Source organism: Urocitellus parryii, chromosome 5 (genome assembly GCF_045843805.1).
Source record: "Urocitellus parryii isolate mUroPar1 chromosome 5, mUroPar1.hap1, whole genome shotgun sequence".
NCBI lineage: Eukaryota > Metazoa > Chordata > Mammalia > Rodentia > Sciuridae > Urocitellus > Urocitellus parryii.
Genome location: NC_135535.1, coordinates 19,019,456 through 19,033,704, shown reverse-complemented (window position 1 = coordinate 19,033,704; position 14,249 = coordinate 19,019,456). Strand labels below are relative to the sequence as shown.

The 14,249-nt window shown below is 35.8% G+C and overlaps 2 protein-coding genes across 29 annotated transcripts in view; one reads left to right on the top strand and one right to left on the bottom strand.

Annotated features, from left to right (window-relative positions):
- Nup37 (nucleoporin 37) overlaps nucleotides 1–3,672 on the bottom strand; it is a 43,604-nt gene extending 39,932 nt beyond the window's left edge. The window contains exons 1-2 of one of the 2 annotated variants that reach the window (XM_026397838.2): nucleotides 3,616–3,672; nucleotides 1,362–1,580 (exon numbers count right to left, since the gene is read on the bottom strand). In XM_026397838.2, coding sequence (XP_026253623.1) covers nucleotides 1,362–1,517 — 156 coding nt within the window. In that variant the 5' untranslated portion in view covers nucleotides 1,518–1,580; nucleotides 3,616–3,672. Of the gene's footprint in view, nucleotides 1–1,361; nucleotides 1,581–3,345; nucleotides 3,522–3,615 lie in introns of those variants that run through there. The other variant, XM_026397846.2, reaches the window with a different exon arrangement.
- Nucleotides 3,673–7,872: 4,200 nt separating this feature from the next.
- The window catches only part of Parpbp (PARP1 binding protein), a 49,961-nt gene continuing 43,584 nt past the window's right edge, over nucleotides 7,873–14,249 (top strand). For all 27 annotated transcript variants that reach the window (XM_077798651.1, XM_077798657.1, XM_077798648.1 and 24 more), the window contains exon 1: nucleotides 7,873–8,025. In XM_077798651.1, coding sequence (XP_077654777.1) covers nucleotides 7,873–8,025 — 153 coding nt within the window. The remainder of the gene's footprint in view (nucleotides 8,026–14,249) is intronic.

The following is a 14,249-nucleotide window of genomic DNA, read 5'->3' as shown; positions in this document are numbered from 1 at the left end:
ACTACATGAGAGAAATTATTTCTCCTTGGTCTTTCTCAAAAGTATGTTACATTATCTTAATTATATGACTTTTTATCATCCTAATCTAGCATTCCAGCTGAAATTAGGTCAAGGGGCAAATGTAGGCTAAAAGTTACAAACTCCTACCCCTACCTAATAAGACAATGTGGGGTAGCCTAAGAGTTCTCATGTTTTACTCAAATAACAACAAACTAAAACCTTAAATATATACTTCCCTTTAGGATAAATATGAATGCATCCTAATTTTGTATAACTTTACACATTTATTGTACTATAAAATGCTAAATTGCATTCTGATGACAAAACTGTTCAAGATATGAAACTTGTCTCTTAAGTGAAAGAGGAAATAATGTTTATAACATCACTTTAATAATAGTTATTTTAAACCTTTGAAAATTGGGGACTGCCAAACTACCTCATTGATTAATTCTAATTTGAGAAATATAGTTCTATGAATAATATCCCAATCAACAAAGGATTAGCCATAGATTCCAGATGGTTAAAGCTTTAATTATTTAGGCTCTTACATGTAGTAGCTTTCCTGTAAGAAAACACTGTGTGTGCTCACCACAAAGCAATCTTACTCTGGTGTTAAATATGGGGCTACAACTATCACAACTACCATTATCAATGATAATTAAAACATATACAGATTGCAATGTACCAGATGGCATCTAGAAATTTTATACACACTAACTCATCATATCCTCAAAAAGTCCTTTTGAGCATTATATTCTAATGATTATAGGAGAGGATAAGTACTTGCTCAAGACTGTGCAGTTGTTCAGAGGTACAGCCAAGCAGAAGTAAAATACCCAGGTATTCTGGCTCCAGAATTTATGCTCTTAAGGGCTATGCTGACCTGCCTGCTCACTTAAACACGATCCCATATCTCATATACTTTAGATATATATTTTAAATGTAAAAAGTGAGAACAAATTAATAAGAAAACTGAATATCATGAAAGTTGTAAATTCTCCTGGAAGACTTTTTAAGCTCTCAATATGACCTTATTTCCTATGTAAAAGCAGAATATAGAAAAACTGCAATTAACTGGATTTGAACTTTTTCTGTGCATACCAATATTCAGTTACTCGTAGCCTTTAATTACCACAATATTTCATTTCTACTCATAGGCAAAAAAGGAACTTCATACTCTACGTTTTCATTTATATAATGTTTGCACAAATCTCAAGCATATATTACTGGGAATATCCTTCTCTGTGGGTCTTCATATTTTTTTTGCACTAAAATTCAATATACTTTCAAAGTTTAACTTTGTATAAATTTCTTATCAGTGAAATATTTTCACTATCATTCACTGTAGTTTGTGCACTAACCTGAAATGTACATGTGCCAATAACCACATAATTATTGCCACCATATGCAATTAGATTTCCTGAATCCCCACTGTCAAAGGGATTAAATTCTACCACATGTACATAATCGTCACAATCCACAGTGTAGGCAGCATTTCTTGTGGGATCTTGCTTCATCTTGTATGTCAAAACCGGAGCAGTTGTAGAAATAGAATATCTCCACTGCACAATGTCGAGAAACTGTGGATGATAGCACAGACATATTTAGAAGTGGTCAGTGTTAGTCATTTAACAGATGATTCAAAATAAGGTTTGGTATTGCATTGTCAAAGGCAGATCCCCAAAAGCATTTAGAGTACTTATCAAGGGACAGAAGATACAGGGAAAAAACCCTTCACTTTAACTATTTATAATTAAGCACTGTTCTGCAGCTTTCCTCTTTACCACATTCATGATACCCTTGTATATAACATCATAAAATTGTGTCTAGATTAATTAAAAGATACACTGAGTACTTAAAGATGGAATCATCTTTTTTTTTAATATATATTGTGGAAATATTTTAATTAAAATTATAAGACAACATTTTTATTTCTATTGCAAAATGATAATGCTATGACTATGAATAAATAACATTTTAAGTTCTGTGGTAGGTGCTTTATGTACAATATCTCATTTAAACCCCATAGCAACCTTCAAACAAATGCTATTAGTTGAAAACACTGTTTTATCTTGAAAAAGTACTAAATGTTTATGAACATGATATTGTTGGCATTATTATTAAGGCCTAGAATATGAATAAATATAATTTAATGAAAAATTAATAAAAGAATAAGGATGGAATCATCTTATGGCTTGGGGATATAGCTCAGTTGGTAGAGTGCTTGCCTCATATGCACAAGGCCCTGGGTTGGATTAAAAAAAAAAAAAGGAATCATTTTAAAAGAAAGTATATTCATAAGAAATTAATAATAGTTAAAAATTTATGAAACAGTATTTGTAGGTACCTGTTTAGCATTTTACTGGCATACCCCTAATATTCGCACTAACCTAAAAACAGGTAATACCTGTTGATCCCATTTTAAAAACCAAGGCATCAAGGCTTTAGGTGGTTAATTTGTTAAGCTCATAAACAAAAGCCAGGACTTGAAAGATTTTATTGTGTTGGGCACTGGTGCTAGAGGAAACAAAACAAACAAAAGATGGCCTCTTTCCTTGAAGGAAATCACCAACAAGGATAGTTATGACTAGGTGTGAAAAGTGCCATAACATAAGCTGATATAAAATACAGATCCTGGAGGATCTAGAGGGCCAACATGTGTGACTGATTTACAAAACTGGGCACAAAACCTCAACTAACCTGTCAGGACTTAGAGTGCACTCTGAAAATAGCATTCCTGCATGAGAATTATGAATTTTAAAGAGCAAAAATATATACATTTTAAAAAACATCAGAAGAGCTGGAGTTGCAGCTCAGTGGCAGAGCACTTGCCTAGCACGTATGAGACACTGGGTTTGATCCTCAACACCACATAAAAATAAATAAAAATATTATGTCCATCTACAACACACACACACACACACACACACACACACACACACACACACGAACTGTTCTGAAAACAGCTGGACTCGGCAATGAAAACAAATATCTGGGGGCCAGGGTTGTGGCTCAGTGGTACAGTGCTTTAGCATCCGTGAGGCACTGGGTTCGATCCCCAGCACTACGCTAAAAAAAAATAATAAAATAATAATAATAAAGGCATTGTGTCCATCTACAACTAAAAAAAAAAAAATTAAAAAAAAACAAATGAAAAAACAAGTGTCTGAGTCTGTACTGAGAATGAGATAAGTCTTACCCCTCAGGGAGCTTATATACTAATAACCTTAATGAATGCGCATCCAGGACTGGACACGTGTTAAGGGTAACCAGCAGGTGAGAAGTCCTCCAATGCAGAGAGAGATGCAAGTGCCAGAGTTTGGAGATCGAGACTCGGTACCTCACCTATTGCTCTTGAAAGCCTGGTGCCAATACACTCACAGGGCTTCACTGTACCCGGAGAGCTGGGACTTGCCCACTCAAGTCACAGAGTGGAAAGGCAGATGAAGAGGGAAGGAACAAGATAACTCCCAAGCCTCTCCCAGAGCCAGGTGCGTCCCGTGACAACCCGCCTCCCTGAGACCGAGATCAAAGGGAAGAGCTCCTGGGGGACAGGGTTAGAGTGGACCCGCAGCGACCGGCGAAGGCCCCCTGGATCGCCCGCACGCTACGCACCGGAGAAGGCGGGGAAGCGACCTGGAGGGAGCTGGTCTCTGCTGCGGGCTGCAGCGGCGAGCGTGCCTCTGCTTCCGGGTCGAAGGGCAAGCGCAGCGATTGGTTCCCGAGCCCTCCCGCGATATTTGAAATGTAACCCGCAGCTACTTGAACAGCGGTCAATCTGTAGTCGTGAGGGGCCTTACCTCCCTGAGATTTGCACCTCCTGGGTCTTCTCTGAGCTAAGTGAGTCTCGCTTTCTCCTTGCCCGCCATTCCTACTTTGCGTGACGATTCAAAATGCGGCTTGTCTGAGCGTTTCGGTGACAGCACAGTGCTAAGTGACCATCTGGGGTTTTGTGTAGTGGCTTTCTCTAAAGACTATTGGGTCAGCAGGCATTGGACAGAGTTCACAGTATTTTGTGCTGGAGCTGAAAGATCCCGAGGGATCCTGCAGATTGGAAGATTGAGGTTCATGGAGGCTTGCTTAAAGTCCATTAGAAAGGCAGGAAATCAGGATTCTAGTTCTACGATGTAGGCGGACTCCAATTCCACAATTCCCCTCTTCCTTTGTTATGATTTGCACCCAAGGAATATTTAGGACCTGGCTTCTGATAATAACAGCATCAACTGCCATTTTTATTTAGTACCTACTAAATGCTCAGCATTAAGTGGGTTGTATAATTTTTTCATTAATGCCTCATCATTTTATTAGGTAGAAATTATCTTACCCTTTCTGCAGATGCTCATAAAAGATTTTAAATACCCCAAAGCGTAGAACTAACCAATAAGGGGTCTGAGTGTGAATTCGGCTGTATCTGAATCCAAAGTATATTTCTATCAACCATCTCACTTTGCCCCCCAGTGAGAATTTTCTGTTTCATATGTATATATATTTTTTGCTCCAGTGCACCTTGGAGTAGAGTTTTTAAAAATAAGTGTTTATTACTAAGGCCACATTTTAAGGCTCTTTTTGTACAGTGTAGCCTGCAAAGTGCTTGCACATAAAGTCTCTCATTGATTCCTCTCATTGACAACTGGCTGGAAGGTAAGTTGAAAAATTAGATTTTCAGTGTTCTGATACCTCTACTGGGCAGCCAGGTGTAAAGCTTATTAACTAGGTTCACACAGCCACTGGAAGAGCTACTAGAAGAACAGGAACTAGATTAGAGGTTGGCAAACCATTTGCACTTCCTGTTCTTGTACAGTTGGCTTCTGAACTAACAGTGGACTTTACATGTTTAAATAGTTGGGAGAAAAAAAATGAAGAATATTTTGTGACGTGCAAATTATATGAAAACACAAATTTCAGTGTCCATAAATAAAATTTTATTGGATCACAGCTATGCTCATTTGTTTATATTTTGTCCACGACTATTTTCATACTATAAGGTAAAGTAGTTATGACACAGATGATATGGCCTGCTTGTCTCAAATGTTTGCTATTTGTTCTCTCCAAAAAATTTGCTGACCCCTAGATGAGACTCTTGGTTGGTGTTTAGTCACCATTAGTGTTTCCCCCGCCTTCTTCTTATCCTTCTCTCTTTTGGTATTTTGGAACTGAGAATTTAGCCTAGTGATGCTTCCAGCTCTTATCCTTATTTTGCGACAGTCTTGCTAAATTTGCGGAGGCTGGCCTTGAACTTGCAATCCTTCTACCTTAGCCTCAGGAGTTTCTGGAATTGCAGGTGTATACCACTGTGCCCGATGTAATGTTGTTTCAATTTTAACTCAAAATAATCTACAGCCAGGCAGGGTGGCACATGCCTATCATCCCAGCAGTTCCAGAGGCTGAGGCAGGAAGATTGCAAGTTCAAGGACTGGAAATGGAGCTCAGTGGTAAAGTTCCCCTGGTTTCAATCCCCAGTACCAAAAACAAAAACAAGCAAAAATGACTTAGAATCTCATAATGTGTGATAATAGGTTATGTGCTTTTTTATGTGCCAAGCACTGTTCCAAAAGCTTTGTATGTATTTATGTCATTTTCTCATTACTCTCACAAAACCCTACACATAGGAACTATTTTTATTTTCAGTTCAAGGAAACTAAGGCAGGACAAGTGATATAAGTTGGCCAAGATCCCATAACTAGTAAGTAGTTGGAGCCAGGATTCAGAATGATCTAATTCTAGATGAGTTTTCACTTACAGGAATCTCAACTCATAGTATCTTTAAAAAAAATACCAGTAAGGAATCTGCTGAAATTTTATTTCAAGTAAACTGGTAATATCACTGGTGCTGATGCTTTACTTCTTCATGTTCTTCTTTTTAAGAGATGGAGGTGGTATTTTGAAGAGAAATATAACTTAGCTATGTATGGTCTGCTACCTGTGTTTTTAAATTGTATTACAGATTATGTCTGTAATTTAAATTATTATTTTGCAGATGGCATATACCCTTTTTCTTCATTGTACAAACCTTAGGTACCTAGTAAACATCTGGGATTCTGTTTATGCTTCATAAGAACAAAAGGATAACTGAGGAGTCAGTAAATAGGATGTGTATGGAAAATACCACATGTGAAGAATGTGTTGGAGACTTGGGTAGTTAAAAGAAAATGGGAAAAAATCTTAGCAGGCATATTTGTAAACTCAGAGAAAGGAATTGGCTGCCTTGTGTATATAAAACATTGGCACAACATCAGGTTATTTTGAAGGGCTTTTGTCAGCATGAGAAGAAGTTATGAAATATAGTGATTTAAGAGTCCAGCTTATGGACTTAGAAATCTATATTTATGCCTGTTTGGCCATTTACTAGCTGAGTGACATGTGCATTATTTTCTTCAGGTGTGAAATGAGGATAATAATAGGCTTTACCTTGATATGGTACTTTTAGGAGTTGAGTGGGGTAATCAATATTAAGCTTTTGAAAAGTATCTGACACCACATAATTCCTAAATGTTAGCTCTTTCATTGGTTGTCTATTGCTGTGGCAACAAACCACCTCAAAATTTGTGACTGTAAAATAACAACCTTTTTTTTAATGGTTCTGTAGGTCAGCAGTTTGGTACTGTACTCAGCTAGGTCATTGTCCTGCTGGTCTTGCCTGAGATCACTCATGTTGCTGACATTCATCTGGCAGGTTGACTGAGGCTAGGTAGTGTAAGGTCACCTCCCTCATTCACCTGTGAGTTGGTATAAGTTTCACATGGAGTGCTGTGGTTCTCTGTCATGTGTCCATTTCAGGAGGCTAGCATGAACTTTTTAATACAGCAGTCTCAGGGCCACAATATAGTGAGAGGTCCTCAAAACCCAGAATGGATGATTTGTTAGGAGGATTCAAAGTACTCCGCATATAGTCATAGTCATGGATATAATTTATTACAGCAAAAGGATACAAAACAACAGTGCAAAGGAAAAAGGAATATGGGGCAAAGTCCAAGGAGACCAGGTATAAGCTTCTAAAGGTCCTCTTCCTCAGGAATCAACCAGAAACAGGTGACAATACACATGAAATGTATCTATTGGGGAAGACTTAGTAGAGACTTAGTGCCAGGTTTTGTTTTGTTGTTGTTGTTGTTGTTGTTGTTTTGTTATTTTGTTTTTTTAACTGGGGGCTGAGCACATAGGTGTGCTCTGTCTGGCATTTACCAAAATTCCAGACTCAGAAGGAGACCAAATGTTCGTCATAAACTGTATTATTTGTACAAATAGTTTAGCACAGTGAATTACTTTTATTGGAAACCCTCCTGAAATCTAAGTTCCCAGAATCTAGCTGCCAATGTTAGCAGTCATTCTTGATGCATTAACTCTTCTGCACCTCCTAAGGCCTTGTCTTCAAATTCCCATATGACATTCTCATCACATGATATTGGTAAAATTAAGTCACAAGACTGGCCCAGATTCAAAGGGTTGAAAAATAGACCACCACTTTTGGAACAATATAGAGATGGGAGGAAATTGGCTTTTCCCACCCTTAAACTACCATCTATCTCAAAATAAATATTTTAAAAATACAGCTTTAATTAGTTATGTCTGCGTCTTTAATTATAAGTTTGCAGAATTCATGTTTTTTTGTGAATTTTCAGAATTGAAGGTTGAATTTTGTTATTTCAAAAGATTTGGCTTAAGAAAACTAAAGTAGAGGAAAATATGATTGAGCAAAAATTGTATTATTCTGTTTTCCTGAATTTAATTAACAACAATCTTGGTAAATATGAAATACTCTCTCATTTACTACTTCCCCCCCTCCTTCTAACTGTGCTTGCTTACACATGTTAAATGTTAATTTCCAATTAAAATAAGGCACTTTAACATTGTATTCTGTCCTACTTTAAGGGAATGGCTGTGCTTAACCAGAAGTCTGTCTTGGACATGATTAAAGCATTTAGAAGGAACTGGCATGTTCTTTGTGATTCTGAAAGAACTACTCTGTGTGGCGCAGACTCCATGCTCTTGGCATTGCAGCTTTCCATGGCAGAGAACAATAAACAGGTTAGTAAACTATATTTAGGTTTACTCTTCTATTTTTTCTAAATAAAAATAAGGCCTTTTATTTGCTGCCCATTTAAATATATATATATATATATATATATATATATATATATATATACACACACACACACACACACACACACACACACATATTTTAGTCATAGACACAATACCTCTATTTATTTACTTTTATGTGGTGCTGAGGATAGATAGAATCCAGTGTTTCACATGTGCTAGGCAAGTGCTCTACCACTGAGCTACAACCCCAGCCCAGTTGCTGCCTATCTGAATAAACTTAAGCTTATGTCCATCAATTTCTTTGCAACGTTTGCCCCTTCTATGATGGTATCATACATTAAAAAGGCTGCTGCATATCTGTGTCAAAATATTTCAATTGCTTTTGAAATAATTTTTTTCAAAATTGAGACCTTCATATGTACAATTTGACATAGGACATGCACATTTAATATTTCATGGGAGGTCTTCAGATAAACATGCAACTATTATGATTATTATGGTTAAATTTATTCCTGTTTAATAAGTGTTCCTTGGTTCCCTAAAAGAAGTTCTAGATGACACATATACTTTTTATTTAAACATAATTATAGTTTCAAACTCTGTGGTATGGATTATTATTCCAAAAACAGATTGTGAAGACTAATAATTTGTGAAGACTTTCAAACAATACTGACCTTTTGTGCTCTAATCCTATAAATTCAGATTATCCTAATCTGCATTGAAGCGCTGGAAAACTGCCTTTTAAAATCTCCCTTAAATGATTTTTTTTATAGACAGCTTGGGTCAAACTAAGGGGCTGGAGGTGTTCATAGGCTAGAAGGAATAATGTAGGCTAGAGCAGTTAAGGAAAAACTTCTTGATTTTAGGTAGATTTTGGAAAAAGGAAGGGAAGGTTTTAGAGGAAGGATGTATTTCATAGCATAATAATTTTTAATAATGAAATAAACTAGAAATAATCTAAATGTACATTGTTTGTAGGTTCTTTTTATGTAGGTTTATAAACCACTAATGGAATGCTATGCAATCATTAAAAAGCTTGGGTAGATATACATTTATTGGGTTGGAAAAAAATATATATATATTGCTAATAAAACAGGTAGCATGGAGTTATAGTTAAGAATAAGGGCTCTGGGAGTCAGTCTTGGTTCACAGTCCATTTTTAGCCTTTTGATAGGCCTTAAGCATATCTCAATTAAAAAAAAATTAAAAAAAAATTTTTTAGTTGTTGATAGACCTTTATTTTACTTATTTTTATGTGGTGCTGAGGATTGAACCCAGTGGCTCACACGTGCTAGGCAAGCGCTCTACCACTGTGCTACAACTCTAGCCCTTAAAAATTATATATATTTATCCTGAATAATATATTGTTTTAAAAGATATATACATTATAAAATGATTAAATACAGGCTTATCATTTTTGTGATAATATTTAAAATCTGTTATTTTATTAATTTTCAGGGATACAAAGTATTCTCAGTCAGCATGTTATACAGTTGATCTCTTAAGCTTGTTCTTCCTATCTAACTGACATTTTGTATCCTTTCACCAATATCTCTCTAATTCAGTTCCCATCTGACTCCTGCTAACTCTCGTTCTACTCTCTACTTCTATAAGTTCAAGTTTGTTACATTCCATAAATAAGTGAATCTTTGCAGAATTTGTCTTTCTGTGCTTAGTTTACTTCATTAGGATAGTATCCTCCAGATTCGACCTGTTGTCACAAATGACAGGAATTCCATCTTTTGAAAGATTGATGGTATTTTATTGTGAATATATACAAAATTTTCTTTTTCTATTCATCCATTGATGGACATTTAAGTTGATTTCATACTTTAGCTATTGTGGGTAATGTTTCAAGGGAACACAAGAGTGCAGTTATCTATTTTACAAACTGAATTCAGTTCCTTTGGTTACACACCCAGTGAAGGGATTGCTAGATCATATGGTAGTTCTAATTTTAATATTTTGAGGAACCTCCATACTATTTTCCATAATGACAGTACTAATTTACACTCCGAGCAACAGAGCCTTAGGGTTCCCCTTTGTCCACATCTTCTCAAACGCTTTTTATATGTCATCTTTTTAATAGTAGCCATTCTGATACTGTGAGGTGATACCTCATTGTGGGTTTAATTTGTAATTCTCTAATAATTTACTCATTCTGAGCATATTTTGATTTTTCTTGGACATTTATATATCTTCTTTTGAAAAGTGTCTATTCAGATTCTTTAATTATTTTTAATGGAATTATGTTTTATAAAATTGAATTGTTTGAGTTCCTTATGTAGATATTAACTCATTATTAATGTTTGTTTTGCAAACATTTTCTTCCATTCTGTTTTTTTTTTTTTAAACTCTGTTGTTACATTATCCCTGCAGAAGTTTTTTAGTTTGAAGTAGTCTCATTTGCCTATTTTTGCTTTTGTTGCTTGTATGTTTAGGTTCTTACAAAAAAAGTCATTGCCCACACCAGGTGATGGAGCTTTTCCTTGTGTTTTTTTTCTAGTTGTTTTACATTTCAGGTCTTACATGTAAATCTTCAACCCATTTTGAGTTGATTTTTTAAAATGATCTGAGATGAAGGTCTGTTTTCAGTCTTCTGCATGTGAATATTTAATTTTCCCAACACTGTTTATTTATTCTTTCCCTGTCATGTGTTCTTGGCATCATTGCTGAAAGGCAAATTGACTATAAATGTGTGGATTTATTTCTGGGTGCTTGCTCTGTTCTCTTGCATTATCATGTGTCTGTTTTTAAACCAATACCATATTGTTTTGATTACTATACCTTTGTAGTATATTTTGAAATTAGATAGCATGATGCCTCCAACTTTGTTCTTTTTGTTTAAAGATTGCTTTGGCATGGCATATAAGAGGAAAGGAGGGGTAAGACAAGATAATACAAATGGAAGAAATGATTTACAGTAGAAGGGGTAGAGAGAGAAAAGGGGAGGGGAGGGGAGGGGAGGGGAGGGGGGATAGTAGAGAATAGGACAGACAGCAGAATACATCAGACACTAGAAAGGCAATATGTCTATCAATGGAAGGGTAACTGATGTGATACAGCAATCTGTATACGGGGTAAAAGTGGGAGTTCATAACCCACTTGAATCAAACCGTGTAATATGATGTATTAAGAACTATGTAGTGTTTTGAACGACCAATAAAAAAAAAAAAGATTGCTTTGGCTATTCAGAGTCTTTTGTAGTTATATATATATATATATATATATATATATATATATATATATATATATTTTAATATTTTCTCTGTTTTTGTGAAAAATGCCATAGAATTTGATAGGGATTGCATTGAATGTGCAGGTTAATTTGAGTAGTATGCACATTTTTAATAATATTCTAATTCATGGACATGGGATTATTTTCCATTTATTTCTATCTTCAGTTTCTTTTATCAACATTTTATAGTTTCAATGAACAGATATTTAATAAATTAACTTCTAAGTATTTTTATTATTTTTGTAGCCATTTTCTTTATTTTCGGATAGTGCACTGTTAGTATACAGATTACATTACAGATTTTTGTACATTTTTTAAATTTTATATTCTTCTACCTTACTGAATTCATTTATTAATTCTGACAATTTTTTGTGGAGTCTTCAGGGTTTTCTGTATATTAGATTATGTCATCTCCAATCAGAGACAATTTAACATTTTCCTTTGTAATTTTTTTTTAAATTTTTATTGTTGGTTGTTCAAAGCATTACATAGTTCTTGATGTATCATATTTCACACTTTGATTCAAGTGGGTTATGAACTCCCATTTTTACCCCATATACAGATTGCAGAATCACATCGGTTATACATCCATTGATTTACATATTGCCATACTAGTGTCTGTTGTATTCTGCTGCCTATCCTATCCTGTACTATCCCCCCTTCCCTCCCCTCCCCTCCCCTCTTCTCTCTCTACCCTATCTACTGTAATTCATTTCTCCCCCTTGTTTTATTTTTCCCTTTCCCCTCACTTCCTCTTGTATGTAATTTTGTATAACCCTGAGGGTCTCCTTCCATTTCCATGCAATTTCCCTTCTCTCTCCCTTTCCCTCCCACCTCTCATCCCTGTTTAATGTTAATCTTCTTCTCATGCTCTTCCTCCCTACTCTGTTCTTAGTTACTCTCCTTATATCAAAGAAGACATTTGGCATTTGTTTTTTAGGGATTGGCTAGCTTCACTTAGCATAATCTGCTCTAATGCCATCAATTTCCCTGCAAATTCTATGATTTTGTCATTTTTTAATGCAGAGTAATACTCCATTGTGTATAAATGCCACATTTTTTTTATCCATTCGTCTATTGAAGGGCATCTAGGTTGGTTCCACAGTCTTGCTATTGTGAATTGTGCTGCTATGAACATGGATGTAGCAGTGTCCCTGTAGTATGCTCTTTTTAGGTCTTTAGGGAATATACCTAGAAGGGGAATTGCTGGGTCAAATGGTGGTTCCATTCCCAGCTTTCCAAGAAATCTCCATACTGCTTTCCAAATTGGCCGCACCAATTTGCAGTCCCACCAGCAATGTACAAGTGTACCCTTTTCCCCACATCCTCGCCAGCACTTGTTGTTGTTTGACTTCATAATGGCTGTCAATCTTACTGGAGTGATATGGTATCTTAGGGTAGTTTTGATTTGCGTTTCTCTGACTGCTAGCGATGGTGAGCATTTTTTCATGTACTTGTTGATTGATTATATGTCCTCCTCTGAGAAGTGTCTGTTCACGTCCTTGGCCCATTTGTTGATTGGGTTACTTGTTTTCTTATTGTTTAATTTTTTGAGTTCTCTGTATACTCTGGATATTAGGGCTCTATCTGAAGTGTGAGGAATAAAGATTTGTTCCCAGTATGTAGGCTCCCTATTTACCTCTCTTATTGTTTCTTTTGCTGAGAAAAAACTTTTTAGTTTGAGTAAGTCCAATTTGTTGATTCTAGTTATTAACTCTTGTGCTATGGGTGTCCTATTGAGGAATTTGGAGCCTGACCCCACAGTGTGTAGATCATAGCCAACTTTTTCTTCAATCAGACGCCGTGTCTCTGATTTGATATCAAGCTCCTTGATCCATTTTGAGTTAACTTTTGTGCATGGCGAGAGAAAGGGATTCAGTTTCATTTTGTTGCATATGGATTTCCAGTTTTCCCAGCACCATTTGTTGAAGATGCTATCCTTCCTCCATTGCATGCTTTTAGCCCCTTTATGATAGTTGTAATTTTGTGGATTGGTTTCTGTGTCCTCTATTCTGTACCATTGGTCCACCCGCCTGTTTTGGTACCAGTACCATGCTGTTTTTGTTACTATTGCTCTGTAGTATAGTTTGAAGTCTTTTATCGCTATACCGCCTGATTCACACTTCCTGCTTAGAGTTGTTTTTGCTATTCTGGGTCTTTTATTTTTCCATATGAATTTCATGATTGCTTTATCTATTTCTACAAGAAATGCCATTGGGATTTTGATTGGCATTGCATTAAACCTATAGAGAACTTTTGGTAATATCGCCATTTTGATGATGTTGGTTCTGCCTCTCCATGAACAGGGTGTATTTTTCCATCTTCTAAGATGTTCTTCTATTTCTCTCTTTAGGGTTCTGTAGTTTTCATTGTATAAGTCTTTCACCTCTTTTGTTAGGTTGATTCCCAAGTATTTTATTTTATTTTTTTGAGGATATTTTTAATGGAGTGGTTGTCCTCATTTCCATTTCAGAGGATTTGTCACTGATATACAGGAATGCCTTTGATTTATGTGGGTTGATTTTATATCCTGCCACTTTGCTCAATTCATTTATTAGTTCTAATATTTTCTTTGTAGACCCTTTTGGGTCTTCTAGGTATAGAATCATGTCAGCTGCAAATAGTGATAGTTTAAGTTCTTCTTTTCCTATTTTTATGCCTTTAATTTCTTTTGTCTGTCTAATTGCTCTGGCCAGTGTTTCGAGAACTATGTTGAACAGAAGTGGTGAGAGAGGGCATCCCTGTCTTGTTCCAGATTTTAGAGGGAATGCCTTCAATTTTTCTCCATTCAGAATGATGCTAGCCTGAGGCTTAGCATAGATAGCTTTTACAATATTGAGCTATGTTCCTGTTATCCCTAGTTTTTCTAGAGTTTTGAACATGAAGGGTTGCTGTACTTTGTCGAATGCTTTTTCTGCATCTATCGAGATGATCATATGGTTCTTATCTTTGAGTCTATTGATGTGGT